General features: G+C 43.8%; 1 protein-coding gene across 3 annotated transcripts; it reads left to right on the plus strand.

Moving 5' to 3' along the window:
• The first annotated feature begins 1,189 nt into the window (after positions 1–1,189).
• On the plus strand, positions 1,190–24,377 carry MOSPD1 (motile sperm domain containing 1). 3 transcript variants are annotated; one of them, XM_059384814.1, is made up of 7 exons: positions 1,190–1,324; positions 11,054–11,178; positions 13,597–13,854; positions 13,969–14,044; positions 15,707–15,921; positions 20,492–20,653; positions 22,652–24,377. In XM_059384814.1, exons 3-7 carry the CDS (start codon positions 13,701–13,703, stop codon positions 22,681–22,683), a joined length of 639 nt encoding a protein of 212 aa, XP_059240797.1. In that variant the 5' UTR covers positions 1,190–1,324; positions 11,054–11,178; positions 13,597–13,700; the 3' UTR covers positions 22,684–24,377. The 3 variants fall into 3 exon arrangements, 2 of the variants coding, with proteins under 2 accessions (XP_059240797.1, XP_059240796.1); XM_059384813.1 differs by lacking the exon at positions 11,054–11,178; XR_009401230.1 differs by lacking the exons at positions 11,054–11,178; positions 22,652–24,377 and having other exon boundaries at positions 15,707–16,072; positions 20,492–20,573.
• Positions 24,378–25,013: the final 636 nt, after the last annotated feature.

Below are 25,013 nucleotides of genomic sequence, written 5' to 3' on the forward strand. Positions count from 1 at the left end.
CCACTGGGCCTTGAAAGGCAGGTAGGTATTCCAAAGACAGAGCAGGGAATCAAGGAGCAAAGGCACCAGAAGCCTGAGCCCAAGGGTGATCTACCTGCAGCCCATTGCTTGTGGGGGGCAACCGAGGGTAATTCTTGGGGCCTTCTACTTGTAGGGAGGGAACATGTGGCTTTCTGGAGAGCATTAACATTTCATTCTGAATATTCCAGCTTTAATGCTATTCCAAGGGGCCTGTGGACATTACTTTCAAGGGGGAGTATTTGGGGCGGGCAGCCTGGTCGCTGGCCCCGCCTTCTTCCCCGAGAGGTCTAGTTTTATGGCGTTAGAGTATTGGGGGCATCAGAAGAGGATTACAGAGGACCTTCTATACCATGCCGAGGGACTGGAGGCATTTCTGAGGCATTGAAAGTTTTTTTTTTTTTTTTTTTTAAGATTTTATTTATTTATTTGACAGACAGAGATCACAGTAGGCAGAGAGGCAGGCAGAGAGAGAGAGAGGAGTTAGCAGGCTCCCTGCAGAGCAGAGAGCCCTATGTGGGACTCAATCCTAGGACCCTGGGATCATGACCTGAGCCGAAGGCAGAGGCTTTAACCCACTGAGCCACCCAAGCGCCCCGACATTGAAAGGTTTTAAGCGGGGAAGTATGAGGTCACCTGTACATCTTAGATAAATCCCTCTGGTTGCCATCTAGGAGACGGTGTGGACAAAGGCAAGCGTGGAAGCAAAGAGAGCCCAACCACGAGGCTACCGCGCAGCTCCAGGCAAAAAGTCATGGGGCCCGACACAGAATCTGCAGCCCTGAGGAGGCAGTGGAGAAAGGTGGTTAATAAGCAATGTCTGGGCGGTCCAGTCAACTAGCTTTGGGTACGCCCTGTATGCATGTGTGTGCGTGTGTGCGTGTGTGCGCGCGCGTGCCTGGGGGAAGAAGGGGGAGGAGGGAACCGAGAATGACTGCCCGACAAGTGCAAAGAGGAACGACCCTCAGTGAGGGTCTCCGGTCTCCTCAAGGGGCGGCGGGAGGGGACGGGAGGAGAGGGCAGAGGAGGAAACGCTCCGGGACAGCGGGAAGAAGTTTGGATCACGGAGAAGGAGAAAACCCGAGAGGCCAGGTGAGCAAGAAGGCTCCGCCCCCGGGCCGGCCCCGCCCCCCGCTCCACCTCCTCTCCCTCTTCCCACCCACCCCCAGCCGCAGCTCATCCTCGAGGGCGGAGAGAGGTGGCATTTGAGTCCTCCGGTATCCCAGCAGGCAGTGCAGCCTAGAGACGCTGACAAAGGACCGGAGGAGCAGTGGCAGCTGCTTTCCGAGGAGCCGGTGTTGCCGAGGTGAGAGCCCCCCCCACCGTCCCGTCACCCACTTCCTCCGACTTCGGGAAGACGTGGAAGTTACGTTGCCGAGAGACCCCGCGCAGAGAACGAGCCGTACCCAGCCCCCGAGCTTGGCTCTGACTGACGGCGGGGCTCGGCGGCGCCCGGCTGCGGGTGGGAGGCGGGGAGCGGGCAGATGGAGCCCTTTCTGCCCCATCTCTGACTGTCAGCCGCCCCGCCACCCGCGGAGCCCGGCGTCAGGGTCCGGCCGGCCCGTGCGCGCCTTTGCCGTGCCCGGGTGGAGGCAAGCAGGCTCGGGATCCCCCCGGTGCCCGCCCGGCAGAGTTCGGTTGCCCCGGGGATGAGGCTCCAGGGACAGCTCTTTGGCGGATGTGGCGAGGAGGGCTAGGGGAGGGAGGCTGACTCCCCATATGGGGTGACACCGTCCTCGCCCTAACTCCTCCTCCTCCTAACCCGGCCGGTACCCGCCCCCCCCCCCCCCCCCCCCCCGCTCCCCCGCTCCCCCGCTCCCCCGGCGAGCAACTGGGAGGAAATCGGCGGAGCTGAAGCGAGGCGTCCCGGGATGGCTGGAGGGAGGTGAAAGTGGGGTGGCGAGGCAGAGAGGGAGAGCGAACGCCTTCGTGGAATAGTGGCGGGGGGTGGCAGGGGTACGTGGCCTGCATCCGTCCCGCTTCCTGTACCTCCGCACGGATCCTGATGGTTGTACCAGCTGCTCGGCTGTAAACAGGCTCACATGACCGGTTTCACATGGAGCCGGCCGGTGTGGGGACGAAGGCTGGAAAGGCAGGGCCCGATCAGGTGGAGCGCCAGTCCTAGGACGGACCGGTTCACACTCATCTCCAGCCTTCCAGCTCTTTTTCAATGTTCCGTGGCTTCCCCTCTGGGTAAACTGACGTCTGCCCCCTCCGGACTGAAGTTGCTTTTCTGCCCCAGTAGAATCCAAGAGACCTCACCTCGGGGAGCGAGAGGGCAAAATAGTACATGAAAGCGGTCCCGGATTTTTTTGACCTTTGAGGGAAATAAAGAGATGGCCCCAGACTTGGAAAATGGGATCCTTTGGCTCTTGCTTAAAAAGCAGCCCTGTTCTATTGGAATGCATTGCGTTCTTAATGCGAATTCCAGAGAGAAGGGGAAAAGTCTACTGTTTCAGCCAGGGAGCACCTGGAATTTAATATATACTTGATGATGGAAATCTCCTCTATGTTTCCTTTAAGTACTTGGAAATCTGCCTATAAAATGCTATATACAGGATATTGACTAGGGAGTGGACACCAACTTCTAGATTACTGTATATTTGTGGTAGAAAGCAATGGGAGGTTTGGAGAACAGGAAATGGGCCAAATGTGCCTTTGTTGTTCACGTGTACATGCCCAACAGGATACAAGATTAAACTAGTTTCTGAAGAATTTCTAGAACTCTCAAAATACAAGATTTACTCAGGTACCAGGATATTTGAAAATTTGGAGTTTCTTAAATCTGTAAGGGGTAGTGGTTATAGATTCTCTTCACATGTAATATATAATTAGATGTAATGGGCAATATTTAGTATAAAGCTACCCCTTTGTAGGTGAAGACCAAAAACAGAATAGCTTATAAAATAATGCATGTTTCTCCCCTTGAATTGTTCATGACATTTTCTTCCCAAATTTTTTAAATTTTTAATTGTTTTCTCCTGAAGCTTTGACATTTATTTTTGATTTTTTTTTTTTGAGAGGGTGGGGTAAGAGGGAGAGAGAATGTTAAGCAGGTCCCACACCCAGCATGGAGCCCAGGGTGGGGCTTGATTTCAGGACCTTGAGATCCTGACCTCAGCCAAAATCCAAGAGTCAGAGGCTTAGCCTTCTGAGCCACCCAGGTGCCGCTTAACTCTAGTTTCTGAAAAACAATTAAGAAACTACAAGAAAATCTTCCCCATCCTCTAATAGCCCAATAAAGTAAGTAATTTGCTACTCTTCTTTTTCTGTTTTTTTTAATGTTTAAAATGGAAAATAGAGGCATTTTAAATATTGTCTAAAATTTAAATGGGCAGATGATCTGCATTGCTCTGAATCTTGTTCTGCTGCCTTGTAGTATTCTAGAGAATCTTGTCCTACAATAAATAGATGAAGTGATTTACTCTTTGAGGCTTTTTGTTTCCTCATCTGTAATATGAAAGTTTTGTTTTCATCTCCAGGGTCCCTCATAGCTCTCAAATTCCATAAAAACAGGGCAGTTTTTGATTGGGGAATACTCTTGGACAAAATAAGAGACTCAAATAAGCCAAGTTATTGGTATCAGCTGGAAGAACACGCAGTCCTTCACAAGAGCTATTCAGAGCCCTAATAGAAATAGGGATTGTGCCCTGCAAAATTCTCATTAGGTAAATTAGTCATATGGGTTGACCTGGACCCCTCTCTCCTCTCGGTCAGGAAATTGAAGATTGCCTCAGCTGAATCCTGCCTCCCAAATTAGAAAGTACAATTACACCTGACTTCCTTGACCTTTGGGGCATAGCAGAGTGATTCTTTCATTCATCCCAGGTTCTTCCTGAATTAAGTGGGCTGTGTGATCTGAGATGAAATGAGGATGAAAAGAAAGCTCTAGCAGGTGCTCACTTTGGCCGTGCCTTGGTTAGATCCCAAGAACCCATGCCCTTGTTTCAGCTTCGCAGCATTTGAGATTTAATTTTGCACGCGCGTCCTGAAATTATCAGTCTCAAGGATTGATTCACGCTAACCCAGTTCACAAAACATTTTTTAAAAAGATTTTATTTGACAGAGATCGCAAGTAGGCAGAGAGGCAGGCCAAGAGAGAGGGGGAAGCAGGCTCCCCGCTGAGCAGAGAGCCCAATGCGGGGCTCGATCCCAGGACCCCGAGATCATGACCTGAGCCAAAGGCAGAGGTTTAACCCACTGAGTCACCCAGGCACCCCTCACAAAACATTTTTATGTTAATATGAATGCCGGTTGACTGACTGCCTGTGAGAAGTCGAACGGCCAAGCCGACCAAGAAGACTCGTGAATAAGCCCGGGCACCCTTTGCTTTTGACGCTGTGGAAGCACAGACCTTGTCCTCCATTTCCCGCCTTTTTCTAGGGACTGTGTGGAGCACTCCTTTTTTAAAACTCCTAGTGGTTGATACCTTCGACAAGGTGACAGCTTTTATGTGAAAACCCTTAGATAGCTATTTCCGAGTCATCTGATTGAATCTGGGCCACCTGTAAAACCTCTCTAAAATTGGTTTCCTCTCCATTCCTATGGCCTTCGTCTAGGCCCTCACTTCATGCCGCGTTGATTCGGGGGTGACTTGGTTTTTCCTGTAACTGCTCCGGAGTCCACTCTTGTGCTTAACTGGTCAGATTCCCACTTCGGATCTTCTTTAGTCCGGTCTCTGCTTAAGACCCTTCAGAAGTTTCCAACCATCGCCCACAGCAGTGGTTCCCAAGGTGCAGTATGCCCTAGAATCATCCAGAGGGCTTGTAAAAACACAGATGACTGGGCCCCGCGCCCAGGACTTCTGGGGCTGTAGGTCTAGCCTGGGACCCAGGAATTGGCTTTTCTAGCAAGTTCCCAGGTGAAGCTGCTGCCGCTGGTTCAGTACCACATTTTGAGAACCACTGGCACCCAGAAGCAAGTCTCCAACCCCAAACTTGGCTTACAGCATTTTTTCACCATCTCTCGCCACTCCTCCATACAGGCTATTTTTTAACCATGTGCTGTGCCAAAGCTCATCTTAAGAGTCCCTTTCATGCATCTACACATCTTCTTCCTGGAATTCACCACCCCCCACTCCTACTGCAAACTTCTATTTAAGGCAGCCTGGCACTTTCTTTATGCTCCTAGAGCTTTCTTATCTATCAGCATTTTAACACTTGTCACATCTTATCCTAATTACCATGTATATCTGTTTTTCCTGCTAGACTGAAATTTTCAAGGGCTGAGAAATTGTTTTCATTTTTTCTCTATATTCCTCAGCACTGGGCCTAGCACATAATACGTACTCAGTTAAAGCTCCATGAGTGAACTTGTGATTCTAAGACTCTGGAGAGGGCCATAGGTAGCAACATATGTATTTCTTTCTTATTTTTAAAGATTTTATTTGTTAGCACACAAGTGGGGGGGGGGTTGGTGGTGGTGGCGGGCAGAGGGAGAAGCAGGCTCCCCGCTGAGCAAGGAGCCCAATGTGATGTAGGACTCAAGCCCAGGACCCTGGGATCATGACCTGAGCCAAAGGCAGCCGCTTAACTGACCGCCACCCAGGTCCTCCACAACATGCATTTCATATAATGAATTCATAGGGATTTTGCTTTGAGAACTACACATCTTGAAATACCTGAAGACCCTGAGATATTGTAAAACAAAGGAAATAACTAGTTTAAAGAAAAATGCTTTTAAAACTGATGTTGCTGGAGGTTTTTTTTTTTTTTTAAGTCTTAAAATGCATACTGCTTAACTTTTCCTCCTTGAGTAGATTGTAGCCTGTCATCACTGACCTGTAGCAGGTCAGTTCCATTGGTAAGACATCAAATTACACGAAAAACCTAGGACATGTATAGAAACCAAATGGCCTAATACCACACAATGAATGATTGAACCTATAAAGTGGACATTAGAACGTTGCTTGTGAAAGACTTGACTTTATTTTTTTAAAGATTTTCCTTGACAGAAAACAAGCAGGGGGAGCAGGAGAGGGAGAAGCAGGCTCCCCACTAAGCCAGAAGCCCGAGGTGGGGCTCAATCCCAGGACCCTGAGATCATGACCTGAGCCAAAGGCAGAGGTTTATAACCACTGAGCCACCCAGGTACCCCTGAAAGACTTGACTTTAGGAGTATACCAGCCATTCAAAATCCTAATAGATGGTACCGGAGATTTAAAGAGGAAGAGAGCAGAGCTGATGAAATGGGAAGGAAGAGAGGTTGTGTGTGTGTGTGTGTGTGTGTGTGTGAGTGAGAGAGAGAGAGAGAGAGAGAGAGAGGTTTGAATAATAGACTAAAGCAGAAGAACTTATTGCTCTTTTTTTAAAGATTTTATTTATTTGACAGATCACAAGTAGGCAGAGAGAGAGGGAGAAGCAGGCTCCCAGCTGAGCAGAGAGCCCGATGCGGGGCTCGATTCCAGGACCCTGGGATCATGACCTGAGCCAAAGGCAGAGGCTTAACCCACTGAGCCACCCAGGCGCCCCAAGAACTTATTGCTCTTAACTCTTTAGTATTTCACTGGCCATTGGCTGCCCACACCAAGTATGGAGAAAGGAGATAGTCCTCCTGCCCAGATAAAAGGGAGCTGGCCCAGAGGTGGAGAGTAATCAGAGTAAACAGAAGAGGCTGGGAATGGCAGGGAGGAGCCCAGCAGATGGGTTGCCAGTTCCTGGGGAAGCTGGACTTGCGATGATCCTTAGCTGTTTAAAGCTTGAAACCACTGCAGCACAAGAAACCCCAAGGACCTCTTATTTCATGTGATTTTCTTGCAACCCCCTCTTTCCGAAAAAAGGAGGGTAGGGTAAATGACAGTAGGCCTTTAAAGTGGTTTCTGTTTTGAATCTCCATTTTGAATCTGGTGAACAAAGGTATCGAAACTCCCATTTATCTCCAGGTCTGATCTTTTTCTCCTTCTGGTCCATCTCATGTGAGGAAAACAGAAAAAAAGATCACACGTTGGGGTACTAATCTCCCTGGACTGATGGTGGGGAGTGTTGAGGACTTGATGTGTTTAGGGCTGTGTGTGTGTGTGTGTGTGTGTGTGTGTGTGAAAGAGTGAGAGAGAGAGAGAGAGAGTAGTTTGCAAACTCGTCACAAGGTGGTGTACACACATAAGGTTTTCTTTCGAATTGCGTTCACGATTGCATTTCTGTGCCATTGGTACAGAGCAAAAGGACAAGGCAGCTCCCGCATCACCAGCTCCCAGCCGCTCTGTGTCTCCGTGAGGTCGGGGCTCTATTGGAGCCTAGTTGGGCCCTGAGGGAGCCAGAGCTAATAAGGAGGAGAGGGAAACGGAAGGGCTGCGGGGAGGGGAGATGCAGCCAGGGGTGCAGATTCTCTGTTCTCTACTTACCCACAGTAAGCAGCTACCCTAGATTGACCGTCCTTTAATTGGGATCCTTTTCCTGTCTTTTTTGGACAAAATGTGTTCAGGCATGAGGAGGAGGAGTGGTCCCTGACGGAGGAAACCGTTATTAGTAAGTACCTGTAGGCAAGCTGGCAAGTTCGGTATCTGCTGAGTGCCTAATACCAAGCTTGGGTCTATGTCAGAGGAGAAAAAAACCAAAAACCGCCACAGAAAAACAATATGGCATGGTGCTTGAAGTCTGGGGAGTCCAAATGAGCCCACACAAAACAAATGTCAGAATATTCCATCAATGCAGGAAGTACATGAAGAGAGAATGTAATAAAATTAGTGAGATCATGTAGATCAGAAAAGTAGAAGACCACCAAGGGGGAATTTGAAGGAGGCTTTGAAGAATGAGGAACATTTTGGTGCCCAGACAGGTAGAATGCAGAATAAACCTTGTTTACTAATGCTCTCATAGGTAGTTACTGTCAGTCCTAGATCATCTTTCCTAATCAGGAAAAGAAAGCACACCCAACTTGGTAAGTGAAACTATTTTTCAATTGTTTTTCTTTATAAATAAACTGAAAAGGAAACACATGTATCAAGACTTGAATTGTGGCTCTTCCTTTGAGAATGACTCTGGAAAAGCAGGGACCTTTCTAGAGATGAGGGCATGTGTGACAATGTGACAGGATCAGAGGCAGGACTTTTGAAAATGAGACACAGGACGGGGCGCCTGGGTGGCTCAGTGGGTTAAGCCGCTGCCTTCGGCTCAGGTCATGATCTCAGGGTCCTGGGATCGAGTCCCACATCGGGCTCTCTGCTTGGCAGGGAGCCTGCTTCCTCCTCTCTCTCTCTCTCTCTGCCTGCCTCTCTGCCTACTTGTGATCTCTCTCTGTCAAATAAATAAAATCTTTAAAAAAAAAAAAAAAAAAGAAAATGAGACACAGGAGATGGAACCATTTAGGGAAGTGTGAGTCTGGAGCCCAGAGATCTGCCACCAGCACTTTGTGTGACCTTGGGTAAGTCCTTTAACTGTCACTGGGCCTGCTTTCCTCAGCAGTAAAATGAGAAGGCTGGGAGCTCACGTTCTTCGACTTTGTGTGTGTGTGACTTTTGGAAAGCAACCTCATAAACCAATTTGGAGTAAGGTTTTACCAAAGGCTTAGTATATAATCTGTTCCCAGAATTTTTACACTCTGTCCTTTTGCAGTATGGACAGGAGCAAAGAGAAAGTGTTGGTTTCCAGAAGACCATCCATTAGAGGCAGGTTTTCTGCTTTTTTATGTTTGTCGGCAGAATCTCTAATATTGTGCTTGGTGACCTGAGGCTGATTTCCATTAGCCAGGATAAATGAGAGATGGGAACAGGGATTGAAAAAAAGAATAAACTGGGAAGAACCAATGAAACACTTCTTTAACAGTGGCCGGGGGAATGGACAGCCTACTTAATTACCATTCGTGGGGCAAAGTGTATATATTCAGCTCGTCCAGAGAAACCTTCAAAATGAACAGAGTAAGAATTCTGCTAAGCCGTTATGTAAAGCTAGCGAAATTTCTACTCTGACTTGTGCCAATGAACTTTCCCCTTAAGGTTGGAAGAGTTCAGGGCTTGTTCTGTGTGGTTAATTTTGACTGCCCAGTCAGATTTATAAACCATGTCCTCCTCCTCTGTAACAGCTGCACATTTCCCGCAGTTTGCAAGTCCTGCTAAACCTTTGTTTTTCTCAGTGTAATGAGTTTCTGTTGCATCCAAGAGGAGCTTAAAGAATTGAAATCGTGGTATTTAACACATCATTTCAGGCTTTCCATGTTATTAAAGGATCATGAATTGGAAAATGCAATTAACAGAGATTTTTTCACACATTGTTTCTAAATTCCTGCTTGAGTTTCAAAACTGGGGCACCTTTTCCAAAATTGGCCCTGGAGGAGTTATTGTTTAATTTGACTTAAACACACACACACACACACACACACACACACACACACACACCTTTTGAATGGGTGTTCATAGGGTTCAGAATTCAAAAGGTACACAAAGGTATCCCGAGGAAACTGCCCTGTCACCTTGTCGCCAGCCACTCAGGTAGTTTCTCCAGGGGCAGCCCGGGCTGTCCTTCCAAAGATCTTTTTTTTTTTTTTTTTTAAAGATTCTATTTATTTGGCAGATCGCAAAAGAGGGAACACAAGCAGGGGGCAGTGGGAGAGGGAGAAGCAGGCCCCTCACCTAGCAGGGAGCCCGATGCGGTTCTCAATCCTAGGACCCCGGGATCATGAACTGAAGGCAGACGCTTAATGACTGAGCCACCCGGGAACCCCCTTCCAAAGATCTTTTACCCAGAGCCCGGAAACAACCTCCTCCCACACAGATATCCTCAACACCACATCACGCCCTGCTTTTCTCACTTTGTACTGCACTTGACTGTCAGTCCATACCTACACGACACAGAGAGCTCTCTTTTTCTCTCTGACAGCTTCCTGGCCTCCCAGCGAATGGCTGTATTTTACTTTATCACGTGACATCCCCCCCCACCCCCCCCCCCCCCGTCTTAAGGGACAGTTGGGCAGTTTCTACTCTGACTCTTGACAACAACAGCTAACCCTTGTTGAGTGCCAAGCTTTGTTCTGTGTGCCTCCCCTAAGTCATTTACTCCTCAGCACTGAGAATAGAGACTCTTACACATTCGGGACGTCCCACAAGACAAATATTTATGCCGGCTGAATTCCTAGAAGTAGAATGGTGAATCTCCAGGTCCAAGGGCACAGGTGTTACTCGTGGCAGGTAGAGTCAGCATGTCAGCAACCTGCAGAACAGGCCTGGTGGCTCCCACTACGGGCTCCCAAAAGTTGTTGACTGAGCGCCAATCTGGCAAGTAGCAATGTGTATCTCTCTTGTGAGAGGTTCCCCCTCCTCTGGGAATTTTAAAAACAGTTTGTCCTTTTCTGTGAACTATTGTAGCATTTGTTTACTTCTGTTGAGTGCCTTTTCATAGTAATTTATATTTCTGGTATATCTGGTAGGGAAATTAGACCTAATTTATGATTGAAAAAGTTCCCTTGGCTTTATGTAGACTGGTTTTTTTTTTTTTTATTGGTTTTGGGTGTGGTTTTTTGTTTTGTTTTTGTTTTTTTCTTTCCATGTGGCATTTTTTTTTTAAAGATTTTATTTATTTATTTGACAGAGAGATATCACAAGCAGATGGAGAGGCAGGCAGAGAGAGAGAGAGAGAGGGAAGCAGGCTCCCTGCTCAGCAGAGAGCCCGATATGGGACTCGATCCCAGGACCCCGAGATCATGACCCGAGCCGAAGGCAGCGGCTTAACCCACTGAGCCACCCAGGCGCCCCCATGTGGCATTTTTAAGTGTTTTTAGATAGTTGAGTTTATCAATATTTTTTGGTTTCTGGTTGCTAGAAAGACTCAGATTGGAAAAGAAAAAAAAATCTCCTATGGTTTTTAGTGTTTTATGGATTTCTCGTTCTACATATAAAACTTTTATCCATTTGGAATTTACCCTAATAAAGTTTTGGAATTTTGTGAGCAATAAGGGGTAAATTCAACCCCCGTCCTCAGGTTGATACTGGTTTTACCAATATTTATTGACTAAACTGTTTCTCAGAAATTAGAGATGCCATGCCACCTTTTATCCTAAGCTAAATTCTCGTCCTTTTTTTTTCTAATATTTTATTTACTTGAGATAGACAGCACAAACCGGGAGGAGGATCAGGGAGAAGCTGAACAGAGAGCCTGACGTGGGGCTCGATCCCAGGCCCCTGAGATCATGACCTGAACCAAAGGCAGACGCTTAACCCACTGAGCCACCCAGGTGCCCTTACATTCTCATCCTAATGTTTTAGAATGAGGTGTTGAATACTATTTAGTGATGGCAAACTCGGATGTTGTTTTTCTGAAAACCAAGCTTACTAAGAAAGTAATAGAGCTAATTATTTTCTCTTGAAAAAATTATACCAAACTTCTGAGAGCACATTATCCAAATAGAAATGTGTATGGCCCTTACCAAAAAAAAAAAAAAAGAGAGAGAGAGAGAGAAATATGTCGCAAATAAAAACTCAAAATTAGAATGACTTCATAACAGATGCTTTTCAGAATAATCTTCATTTTATTGTATTAGAGTGGAGAGTTCGTTAGCTAGAGTGGAAATGCTGGGCTGTGGCAGGAGGCCTGCTGACATTATTGTCTCTGTCTCTTCTTAATTTAATAACCGTAGCAAACACTTAGAACGTTGCGTGGCCTACAGTGAGTGCTGAAAGCATTGCATGTATTAATTAATTCAGTATATGTAATTAATAAAAAGTTTGTGATCTGGTATGAATGATACACATATTACATGTTCTTACTAACAAAAATGTCAATAGGCTCTTTTGGCACGATCAAAAAAGCCCCAAAACCCAGCCCACCCCGTCATGAGCTACATGTGAGCATGTTGTAGGGTACGTGGATAGGAAATAGCAGCATGATGGTCTGGGACAGGTTGTGGGTTATGGTCTCCCCAGCATTGTCCCTCACTTGCACATTGTCCCTCTGTGCCTGCCTACCTGTGCCTTCCCCCAACACAGAAGTAAATGCCTTTTTTTCTTTTTCTTTTTAAGATTTTATTTGAGAGAGTGCGTGAGTGATCGTGAGAGGGGGAGGCGGGAAGAGGGAGAAGCAGGTGCCCTCCCCTGAGCAGGGAGCCCGACTTCTGGGCTTGATTCCAGGACCCTGGGATCATGACACGAGCCTAAGGGAGACGCTTCACCGATTGAGCCATCCAGGCGCTCCTGCCCTTTTTTTTTTTTTTTTTTTGCTTTAAAGACTACCTCAAATGTCATCTCCCTGACTCTCTTCCAGGTAGAATTATTCATGTAATCTTCTGATTCCCCGCTGCTTTATAGATAATGATATGCATTGTAATAGAGGTAGCTTAAATACTGTTTCATCGGTTAGATTTGAGTCTTTTGTTAAGATTTTATTTATTATTAGAACACAGGCAGGGGGAGAGGGAGAGAGAATCCCAAGCAGACTCCGTACTGAGCGTGGAGCCTGATGCGGGGCTCCATCTCATGACCCCGAGATCGTGACTTGAGCCGAAACGACGAGTCGCTCCCTCAGCTGGCTGCACCACCCAGGGGCCCTTCTGTTTGAGTCTTCTGCAGGCAGGGCCTGTGCTTTACTCATCCTTGTATCTGCACAGCTCCTGACAGAGTTCCTGGCTTGTAACAGGTGTTCAGCGGAAAGAACATAAAAATTTGCCTACTTGATTATACAGTATCTCATTTGGTAAAAGTTGGAAGGGCCTCAAACGGAACCCAGCAGTTGAATCTTGTGTTACAGCGCTCCTGGAAGGTGTGGGAACTTGAACACAAAGTCTGCAATGGTGTCTGGCCTATTTTAAAGGTGTCATCTACAGAGGGAAAATCAGACTTTTTCTGTGATCAGATTGTTTTAGCTTTGGCATTTTCAGAAGCCACATTCTTAGGATACTAGCTAAATAAGAATGTTGTTGATTAAAATTAGATGAGGAAGTAAACACAGCAACAAAAGGTCTCCAAGTTGGAAGAAAATAGCTCTGAAGCCTGTGTGCTTGACGCAGGAGGGGAGGCACAGAGCTTGTGGCATGGCAGAGCCTACGTACTGACTTTGAATTTTCATAGAAAACTCCCAAGGACTCCTTAAGTTTGGATATTCGGCTTCCTTTCAAGACATTTTTTCTTGTCGTGGGTTTTTGGTAGGAAAAAAAGATGAAAAGAACTCTCCCACCCATGCTGCCAGAAGGCACCAAGGCATTGTTGAAAAGAGTGTAAAAGTGTTTTTCTCCCAGAACTCACAGAAACTTTCTTTGCTTTTTATTTTTTAGCCTTTGAGAATTTGGATTAGCTCACATAAAATCAGTTGTGACAAGACAAATTCTACTTTTTAAGAAATCCGACTTTTTAAAAAGAGTGATGGCCCTTTGATCTCATCTCCTTGAAAGAGGGTGATTAATTTGAGGTAGAAAGAGTTCTTTATCCTAGCATTTATGTAATTTATCATAGGTTGAAAGCTTGAGCGTGAAAGGAGCATGTGTAAATTTCTTTGCATAGTTGGAAACAAGCTGTATAAGTAAGCCATGAGGAAAAGTCCAAGGGCATCTTTAAATGGTTCGGGGACCTGTTTTAATGCAAGCTGAACATGATTTTTGTTGGAGGGACAGTAAATGAAAACAGGTGTCATTCGATTTCCTTCTCTCTTCTTCTCTTTCTAGATTGCCAAAATGCTTTGGAGTTTTTAACTAACTGACTTAAGAAAAGTCCCAACTAGATTTGAGACTATAAAAACCGAAGCTGCAGCAAGGGCGATTCAGTGCCAATGCATCAACAAAAAAGACAGCCAGAGTTAGTGGAAGGAAATCTTCCTGTTTTTGTGTTTCCCACGGAGCTAATATTTTATGCAGATGACCAGTCAACACATAAGCAGGTGTTGACTCTGTATAATCCCTATGAGTTTGCCTTAAAGTTCAAAGGTGAGTCTCCTAGGTCTCTTTTATGGATTGTAACTGGTCCCTACTAATTGTTTACTTGTAGAAACTAATTAAAAAAGAAACACCACTAATGGCCATTGTGACTTTTTCTTTCAGTTTTGTGTACTACTCCAAATAAGTATGTTGTCGCTGATTCTGCAGGTGCAGTAAAGCCTCAGTGTTGTGTGGATATGTAAGTCAAAAATCCCTTCCTGGTAACATGTTTTAAGTGTGTTAGTATTTATGTGTTTAACTTGAAAAGGATCTCTTCTTGAAGCTGTACCCCCTTAGGCATTTATTACATTTTGAATTTTTGCTGGAAGTTTTTAGTCTCTCACGGTTCTTTTTAAAATTTTATTTATGGTTTTTAAAGGTTGTTTATTTTTTTGAGAGAGTGAGAGTGAGCGAGCGAGAGCAAGTGCGGATGGCTAGGGGTGGGGGGAAGGAGGGGCAGAGGGAGAAGCAAACCCTGAAATAGATCATGACCTGATCCAAAGGCAGACACTTAACTGACTGAGCCACCCAGGCGACCCAGTCCCTCACAATTCTTAAGAAGCCCCTAATATTCGAAATAGGTCGATTCAATCCTTAGTAATATTTCATGATGCTGGAGCGGATGGGCGTGTTACTATTTCCATGAACATCTCCTCAGTTGTTGTGCTTGTAGCCATAAGGGGGGTCGCTTACGAAGGTCAAGTTCTAACTCATTCCTTTAAATTTCTCTAGCTATAACAGGGAATTTAGCTTTCCTTGGGACATCCTATAATATTATAGTGACATTTGGGAAGCTAACACTGCTACATTCACAGAACAATGGTAATAGAAGTTCATCTGAAATAATATCTCGCTAATAAGCCTGGAAGTTAATCTCTACAAACAGGAAGCAGGCGTGTAACTACTCATCTGTAAAAGGTTATCTGAGCTCTTCCAGATAATTTCGTCAGAAATTAAGTGTCAGATAAATGATTGTTTGTTCAAGCTGTTCATATTTAATTTTCACTTTGGAGCTAGTGTTGACCAGATGGATCCATGGACCAGCTCTTAATTTAAGCTACCTTTGTTGAAACCTTCCGTGAGAACGAGAAGCAGAGGTTGTTTTTTGTTTTTTTTTCTCAATACAGTTTTGTCCTCCCATAGCCGTAAAATGATATATCTTCACAGGATGTGTTTTCGCAGGTTTCGTTAGATTTTCATTCAATACACAATAAGCAAGGACTACTCCAAAGAAATGTAGTCTCTTGCCAAATAAATGTGTTATCTTTGACCTAATTGGTTTGTGTTCTCTATTAAGAATGAGGTAAGATCAACAGAATTGTAGATTGCTCTCATAAAATTGCAAGTGCTTTACGCTCTTCTCAGAGGAAGACAGAAGCACATTGTTAGCCTTCTGTAGCATTGGTTGTACTGGTTACTTACTATTTAGTTGCTTGTTTTTACCTGCATGCACAGACTTTCAGTATTGGGTCTAGGTGTGAGCGGCAGTAGAAATCTAGGAGACTTTCGTGGGGGAAGAAAGCATCTCCTGTGTCCTATTCGGTAACCACTGCTGCCCGCAGATCTCAGGGGGGATTCAATGTCTTTGCTAAAAGGAATTGTCTTTACCTGTCATTCTTTTACTTCAGACTTTTATTTTATATTGTAGAGTATGTGTTTTCATCAAATATTTTAGAATCACCCATTTCCTTTTGGGTTATGCTGGGACTTTTTTTTTTTTTAAGCCTCCTTAGCAAGTTTCTGTATTTGAGCATTTGGTTACAGTTAGTTAATGTTCTCCTGTATGAAATCTCGGGCTGACTTCTGTTTGACAGGCCCCAGGAAACCTAAACAGCCTTTTTTTTTTTTTTAATGTTTTCAGTGTGATCCGTCATAGAGATGTTCAATCCTGTCACTATGGTGTAAAAGACAAGTTCCGCCTCCAAGTTTCCGAGCAAAGCCAGAGGAAGGCTTTAGGAAGGAAAGAGGTGGTGGCTATTCTTCTCCCATCTGCAAAAGAACAAAAGGAAGAAGAGGAAAAAAGGATAAAGGAACATTTAACCGAAAGTTTATTTTTTGAGCAGTCCTTTCAACCAGGTAGTTTTGGGGTTGCTTTTAAAGGCCATTGGCGCTCTTAACGCATTTCTAACTGGAAAATCACCAGGGAGCTAAGAATCATTACTAGAAAAATGATCTGCCACTTTTCACCTAATTAACTACTTCAGGACGGAACCGAACTAGAGATCAGGTACCGAAAATGGAGCAAGAGGCCTAGAGCTGGACTTGAAATGGGGAGAGAAGCTCTCGGCCGCCTCGGCTGTGAGGAGAGGGCGAGCGTGGCTATCGCCTCTGAAATGTGTCGACCCAAGAATGCAGCCCCCCGCCCCGTACTTTCGAAGGCTAGCCCAATTTGGCAATTACATACTTTTGTTTCTGTGACTTTCCCGTATCCTTTCTCATTTAATTAGTTCGAAGAAGGAGAGAGATTGTGTTTGGCAATAGGCCAAGCTTGGTGCACTGTTCATATTATTTTGAAAAAAAAAATCTCATTAAAGTTGAAGTTAATTAAACTAAGTAGATTATAATATCCCCTGTGGGCTATTAATTGAATCCCTCTCCATTCCTCATTTCCTTCCCAGCTTAGATATTCAGAAGTGTTATGATATATTCTTTCAACATTGACACTATCCTCATATGCAACTGTTTGGACGTCATTCCTCCTCCCTCTTAACGTCTCATTATCTCCTTCCAACCCCATTCTAAGAGGAGGAAGATAAAATTTTCCATAGAGAAACATGGAAACTTTTCTGTTAGTGATATATGAATGTGATAGCAGCTGTCCTTGAAATTGCAACATTATCTATGAGGAATTAAAAACAAATCTACTTGTCATTCCATTAATTCACAGACCCCTATCAGTTTGTTCATCTTAGTGTTTATTTGGATAACACAGGGAGTAATGGCTCTTTGATTTATTGTGCTCAAGAGTCTTGTAGTAGCCAGTAGAGTGCTTCCCAGCAACTGTGACTGACCGATAGGACCAGAATTTCATCTTTTGAAACTGAAAGAGAGCCTCTGGTAAATGTCACTTTGATCTCTGGTCAGTATTGGGAAGTTGGCTTATACATGTTTATGGAAATGGAATCTTCCCCCCTAAAGATGCCTCCTCTAGAATAAGAAAAGTCATACAATGAGCCCTTTATTTTACAACTCATTAGAATTTAGGTGAAAAATAATCCTAAAAGGCTAAATAATTACAAGTATTAATTGAGCATTTTATTCTTATTTTCCTTGGACAGTGAACCTTTCGTATCTGAAGGATATTAGAGAATTCTTCTAATTGTAAAAGTAGATAAATCAATGAGGTGGTTTCTGTTTGGGGGGAAAAAACCTCTCTCAGCCGTCCATGTCAGGAAGCTCAGTGAAGACAAGCACCCTGTTAGCACCTTATTTGTGTGGTTAATTCTCACTGTCCTTGGCCTTGAGCAGAGTGCCCCCTGCACAGAGTCATGTGCCCGGGTTTCACTAGGAGGGCGGGGTTTCACTAGGAGGGCGGGACTCCTCGTCTGGTAGGGTCCGTTGGATTGGTTTGCTTTGTCTTACAAGGTTTCCATGGCTCTGGCCGCTCTTCAGAGCAAGGGCGATGCCACAGTAGAGCCCCCATATGATGTCCTGGCCCACATGTCCTTTTTGCAAGGAGTTTACCCCCATGTTTCTAATAGTGTGGCAGGAAACCAAGGGACGTTTTCCTTGTTAATAGAGTATAATGGTGCCTGATTTAATCCATGTGGACCAAGTGATATTTTTCACTTCTGTTTATTAAATGAATAGTAAATTAACATGTGGTTTCCAGTATGTAAAATTCTATGTTTTTTTTTTTTCATTAAGTGTCTTTGAACTAAAATGTTGAAATGAATTGAGATTGTTTGGGGGGATGTTTTGAAATGTGATTATTTTTGCACATCTTTAGAGAAATGATTATTAGACATATCACAAGTACGACAATGTTGGGGGTCTCTGTGAACCAGCCAGAAAGTGGTCAGAGGCTAGATCGTGAAACACTTAGATTTTATAAATGTATTTTTATAAATGTATCAGAAGGCAAGAAAATGAGATATTTCTTCTCGAGTTGATTGTACTATAAAAGACATAGCAGTAACAAATTCAAAAAGGAAAACATCTACAATCCCACACACTTAACAAATTTGCTTATGTAACTGTTCCATGTTACTTTCCAGACCTTGTCTATGTGCATAAGTACATTTATATATATATAAATTCATTTAACAGAAATTTAAGAGAAACCCACAAAGCATACTTTAACAAAATACCAAAGCCCATGTTATTAAAAAGATGTTTTGAAAAGATGCAGCTGAATCTTAGTGGGTTTGTCTTAATTACATTACTAATGAACTGCTATTTCTATGCAATGTTTTGAGTCCGTGCCCTCTGGCTTAAGAAAATTACACTCTTTATTATTGTTTATAATAATAAAAGATTGAAAATGACCTAAAAGTCCATCAGTTGGGGATTGGATTAAATTATGAATATTCATAAGATGGGATGCCAGGCAGACACTTATTTACAAGGTTCTGATGGAATGATAGATGGTTATGCATTGACCTATAAAGAGGCTCGTATATATTTCTGAGAGGAGAAACAGTTTATAGAATAGTAGGCATATTATGGTCTCACTTATGTTAAAAAAACATTTTTTTAAACATGTTTATGTGGGTATTTATAAAATCTGAAAGGAGCTGTACCAAGCTGTTAACAGTGTTCTCTCTAGGAGGGTGAGACTGATTGGGAACCTTTATGTTTTCTATAGCTTGATACAATTTTTACAACAATCTTGTAGTATCAGAAGAAAAGCCATTTATTTCCGCTTTGAAAAATTTCAAGTATCTATGCAAATAGATAAGCTTGAAAGCTCATCTCTGCAGCAAGTACAAATACAAAGCTACTTCATTCACGAACTAAAATAAGACTTGTTTTTTGATATTGATGCTGTTGTTTCGTCTCAAGCAATAATCACTAGAAAATTTGAATTTGTTTTCACCTATCTGGCTTTGGCAAGGCTCCATTAAAGTTCGCACAACAGCTAAGGTATTAATAATTTAGAAAAGCTGCATTTAATAATGAAATGAACAGTGTTATTTCATTAATAAAACACAAGATTGTGTTGCTGTTGGCTATTCCTTTTAATGACAGAAGGGTAGTGGGAAAACTATATGACAATATGCTGTTACCGGGTTTCTTAAAAACACGGATGTGAACATTGCACACACATAGCAAGCACTGTAGGACCACAGCCCGGCTACTGTTCTTTCTTCCTTTTTTTTTAAAGTTTTCTTTCATTGTAGTAAGATCACTTAACACGGGATCTCCCCCACCCACAAATGTTCAAGTGTACAATACGGTATTGTTAACTATAGGTACGGTTTTGTACAGCAGAGCTGTAGAACTTACTCATCTTGCTTAATTGAGCCTTTATGCCCCTGATCAGTAACTCACATTTTAAACACACCCCCAGTCCCTGGTCACCACCGCTCTGCTCTCTGATTCTGAGTCGGACTGTGTTGTGGATTCCTCAGGGAGGTACAATCGTGCAGTATTGATCCTGCTGTGGCTGGTTTATTTCATTTAGCAGAACACCCACCAGCTAACGTTTCTGCTTCCTCCTTTGCTGTAAATGGGATAGAGCAGGGAACAAGAATTTTTATAGGTAGGTTTTTTTTTTTTTAAGATTTAATTTTTTTGAGGGGCGCCTGGGTGGCTCAGTGGGTTAAAGTCTCTGCCTTCAGCTCAGGTCATGATCCAAGGGTCCTGGGATCGAGCCCCGCATCGGGCTCTCTGCTCTGTGGAAAGCCTGCTTCCTCTCTCTCTCTGCCTGCCTCTCCGCCTACTTGTGATCTCTCTCTCTGTCAAATAAATAAATAAAATCTTAAAAAAAAAAAAAAAGATTTAATTTTTTTGAGAGAGAGAGAGCACGAGCAGGGGGGAGGAGGAGAAGCAGAAGCAGACTGCCTTCTAAGCAGGGAAGCCCAGCATGGGGCTAGGGCTCTATCCTAGGGCCCCTGGGATTAGGACGACCCCAGCCGAAGGCAGCTGCTTCCCCAACTGAGCTGAGCCACCCAGGCAACCCCACAGGTAGCTTTAAAACCTTCAAGTAGAGCTTTTCTGCTGCTTTTAATATTTTCAAAAATGGTAGCCGGATGCTACAGCTGGGTTAACCTGTCTCCCTAAAGACACTCTCAGAAGGCAGCAGGCTCCCGAGTGGAGTAAGCCACAAGCCATCCATTGGCTTTCCATTTTCATTTCTAGCCCATTCTAAAAATTCTGCTTGTGTACTTTTATAAACACACACATGATGCATGGACACTTTCTAATGAGGGTGAGGTGGGGGGAGGGGGAGGCTGGTGACCTTTCAGTAGGAACTTGCGACTTCACAATGCCGTTTCAACATTCCATTCCGTCACGACTCAGAGACGTTATGGGCTTCCAGATAAGTCCAGCAGACACGTCCCTATGGCATGGACATGATGGGCAAAGAGTCAGAGAAGTAAGACAAAACCAGCATCCTGGTGAGTGGGGACAGTGTCTGTGAGTGAACTTTGGTCTTGGGGCGCTTTTAGAAGCAAGCTCAGGAATTCTTGTCTTTTGACAGAGAACAGAGTGGTCTCCTCTGGCCCGAGCCTGCTGACCATCTTCCTGGGAGCGGTGTGCATCGGTGCCCTGATGCTTCCCACGCTGGGCGATGTGGAGTCACTGGTGCCTGTCTGCTTGCACTTGAGTGTGAATCAAAAATTAGTGGCTGCTTATATCTTAGGTAAGCAGTCCAAAGTTCTACGTGGGAGGTGCTAGGCAGGGGGAGTTCCACGTGTACAGGGTCATGGTGAGTGGTGCTGGTGCCAGTTTTGTTTTGTTCTGTTTTGTTTTTTAAGAGAAACAAGTAAGCTGGCTTCAAAAGCATATGTTGAGGTCAAGTGCATTTTAAGATTTCATTTTTAGCTTACGTTTCGTTCTTTTTTTTTTTTCTTTTTAAATTTATTTAAGTCCTTTCTACACCTATGGGGCTCGAACTCACGACCGCAGGATTGAGAGTCACATGCTCTACTGATGAAGCCAGCCAGGCGCCCCCTACAATGAGTTCTTTGTAGCCGATTGAGCTAGTGCCTGCTACTGTATTCACTTGTCTTCCCTTTGCTGACTTGCGATGGTGTAAAGCACATATAAAATGTAAAATACACCTGTTGGCTGGCACAGCATTTCTACTTCTGGGAACTGATCCCAGGGAAACACTGAGACAAAGTGTGTACAGTGATAAAGGTGAATGGTACCGCCTTGTTGAACACTGCGAACCTTCCTCTTTAAACCAGTTCCCAGATTTCCCGTTATATCATTCTTTCAGTCATCCTGGCTTGAAATCTTGTAATTCGTTTAACTGAACAGTTACTCAGTCCCTGCCATGTGTCAGGGATCAGGGTTCCAGTCATGGCTGGCTGTTTTCATCATCTCTTGTCACGTCTTCTGAGAGGCCGACTCTGCAGTATCCTCTCAGTACACCTCAGTGTGCTCTCTTTTTGTATTTTTTTTAAAAAGAGTTTACTTATTTGACAGCACATGAGCAGCGGGGGATGGGCACAGGGAGAAGCAGACTCCCCACTGAGCAGGGAGCCCAGTGCGGGGCTCGATCCAGGAACTCTGGGATCGTGACCTGAGGCGAAGGCAGACGCCTAACCGACTGAGCCACCCAGGCGCCCCTATGCTCCCTTTAAATTTCAAAATGGTCTTCTCAGTTTGGCTTCCTACCTTCTCTTCCTATTTCTGCGCCCCCCCCCCCCAGTTATTTTAACCCCCCAAATGCTCCATTGCATTGCTGCCAGATGGATTTCCATTCTGGTTTGGTTTCATCATTGCCCCTTCCTACTTGGGAGCCGTCAAGGACTCTAGTCCATAGAAAGAAGTATGACTCCGTAGTTGGGCATGTGAGACTCTCCACCCTGAGACCTCTGAGCCAATCTTGTCCAGCTGATTCCCTGTATAAATCCTTGATCACAGCCTGTGAGGTAAATTATGGAATTTGAAAAGCTCATTGAGAATCCGGTTAACCTCCTGTTCTTGCTTCACCGTCCCCACGCCCGGAATGCCTGCTGATCGCCTTGCCTTTTTTTTTTTTTCCAATCATTTCTGCCCATCTTATTTCAGTTTTAGCTTTTGGAGCATCTTTTCTGACCTGCCCTGGTCCTACAATTGTCCTCTTCTCTGTACATTATCATTCATGGTGTGTGTGTGTGTGTGTGTGTGTGTGTGTGTGTGTATGTTTAAACCACTTATTTAGGACTGAGCATATTCTTACGTTACTAAATTTTTCTGGTTTCATGTACGGAGTCTCTTCTAAAGAGACAAGCCCAACAAGAATACTATCCTGCCTCTTCGCGGTCCTGGAGCCCTAGGATACAAATAGGCTCAACATGTTTTTGTTAATGACGTTGGCTGCCTTTACTGACACCTTAAAAATGCCACATCTGCTGGTCTTAGAGCTGATGTGACTGGATAAAGTGGGAGGTATATTTGATGGTTAAAAAATTAGCTATGGCCAGACATCAGTGATCTAATTAAATCTATCCAGTGACTGCCCGTTGCTGTAAATTGGATTTCTTCTGTATAATATCAACTAAATTCAAACTGACTTTGAATTCTTGGTAGAGTGCCCATCTGTGTGCTGTAGTTTATTTGCTCGTCGAAATCTAGACAATTGCTTATTGAATGGAAGACTTGGTAAAATGCTTGGCTTTAACTGTTCTCCAATTTTTTTTTCTTCCAGGTCTTATCACAATGGCTATACTTAGGACATGAGCAAGGAATTCAGTTGACTTCTGAAGTAAACTTATCTTGCAAATATGAATGTGGACTGCCTTTTATCTCTCTCTCACTCCATTAACATGCGACAAACTATTGAGTGATTTACAGTAATTGAAAAACTATAATATATGTTTTAAATTACTCTCTAATTTTATTGGAAGGACTCCAGCTCATTATGTCACAGACAGCAAGGATGCTTTTGAGCGACCCCTAGGAAATTATTTGAAGAAACTTTTTATATCTAAAGCTATTGTGCAAAAGACTTTAATTAAAACATCTGCTATTTTGTCATCTTTTTTTTTCCTAATTCACTTTGATTCCTAAGGTCCTTCAAAGTGAAAGGCCTGAAAGAGCAAACTGAGAGCAAACTAACCAGCCTGAACATTAAATGACATTTATTTCCTAACTACAAACAGCAATGTTACTATGTAAATTATACCTTGTCCTCTGTCATTATAAACAGTTGCCATGGTGTTTTTAAAATAAGTTTTACAGTTACTGTGTGGAGGGTTAAAAAAAAAAAAAAGAAAGGAAAAAGCATCTAGGGTTTTCTTTAACCCTCACAGAAGTAGCATGGCTTCTCTGTTTGGTCTAAGAATTTGAAAGGAAGCTAGGCATTTGTTTAGTTACTTGGTTTGCCCTGGCTTTACCTCTGGATCGGGCTTTATGTTACTAGGAGGAGAAAAATCACTTGATCATTTCTTCCTTTTTTTTTTTTTTTTTAAGATTTTATTTATTTATTTGACAGAGAGATCCCAAGTAGGCAGAGAGAGAGGAGAAAGCAGGCTCCCCACTGAGCAGAGAGCTGGATGCAGGGCTTGATCCCAGGACCCTGGGATCATGACCTGAGCCGAAGGCAGAGGCTTTAACCCACTGAGCCACCCAGGCGCCCCTGATTGGTTCTTGCTAACCCTTTGCCTGACTGTCAGCAACTGGCCCAGCCTGGGATTACCAGATGCCAGATGTGTTTTTCACCTTTAAACTCTAAGCCAGGTATAGAAAATCCTTGATACGTGTCTATTTTATATCAGTCACTGAGACATTTTTTAAGTTTTTATTTATTGAAACAACTTTACCAAAAAAAAAAAAGTCCCCAAAGCACAACTATTTATATTTCTTTATGGCCTCTTTGATCTTTACCGTATATACGCAGTTCTAACTGTTATTGTCACAAGAACTGATCTTTTGACTTAGGATTTTTATCTGAGAGCACAACGCATTGAGTCTCTTGAAAATCATCTTTCAGGTGTTTTTATAGAACGAACTTAGGCACTGCTACTGTTGTCTTCTCAAGGAATATACCTAAACACAAAACGTATGCTTGAGGTGGGTTTCTGCAGGAAATAGCACTTTGCTTCTAAAGTGAGAGCTTTTACGTATACTCTTTCATAGAAAATCCTCATTGTTTAACAATTTGAGAAAGATAAATCATTATTAAATGGATTATGTCTGTACATTGTATAATGACTGAAAAGCACAGAAATGTAATCTATTTTAAACTTTGTAAAAAAAAATTACATTTGGAGGCTATCCTTGTTTCTCTGTCCCCTTCAAGTCCTCTGTGCGTGTGCACACGTGTGTGTGCACAGGTGTGTATGCGTGTGAGTGCCGTGTGTGTGTGAGGCAACACATTGTAAAGGACAGAAATTACTTTTAATAAATAAATGAAAATGGAGGCCTGAGTTTCACACCGATGTACGCTTTTCATTCTGGTTGCCTCTGAGGAATTCCCTTTTGTCTCCTGTTTGCTAGTGCTGTCTCCTATCCCTGTGAGTTAAACAGGAAAAGTAAAAAGTGAAATAGGTGAGCTAAAATGTCTTAGGTTTCTTAATTTGCCAGGGGAATTAATTTGTTTAAAAGTTTTGAATAGGTGGGGCACCTGGGTGGTTCAGTAGGTTAAGCCCGCTGCCTTTGGCTCAGATCATGATCTCAGGGTCCTGGGATGGAGTCCCAGATTGGGATCTCTGCTCAGTGGGGAGCCTGCTTCCCCCTCTCTCTCTGCCTACTTGTGATCTTTCTCTGTCAAATAAATAAATAAAATCTTAAAAAAGTTTTGAATAGGTAATAGTCACGTGCTTCAAAAATCAACTATTAAAAGGAATACGGGGGCACCTGGCCAGCTCAGTGGATGGGGCGCGTGACTCCTGACCTCAGGGTTGTGACTCAGGGTTGTGAGTTCAAGCCCCATGTTGGGGGTGGAGATAACTTCCTGAAAAAACAAAAAATCACCGCTTCCCTGTCTACTCAGGCCCTTTCTTTTTTTTTTTTTCTTTAAATATTTATTTGACACAGAGAGAGATCACAAGTAGGCAGAGAGGCAGGCG

Source organism: Mustela nigripes, chromosome X, assembly GCF_022355385.1.
Source record: "Mustela nigripes isolate SB6536 chromosome X, MUSNIG.SB6536, whole genome shotgun sequence".
Classification (NCBI taxonomy): Eukaryota; Metazoa; Chordata; class Mammalia; order Carnivora; family Mustelidae; genus Mustela; species Mustela nigripes.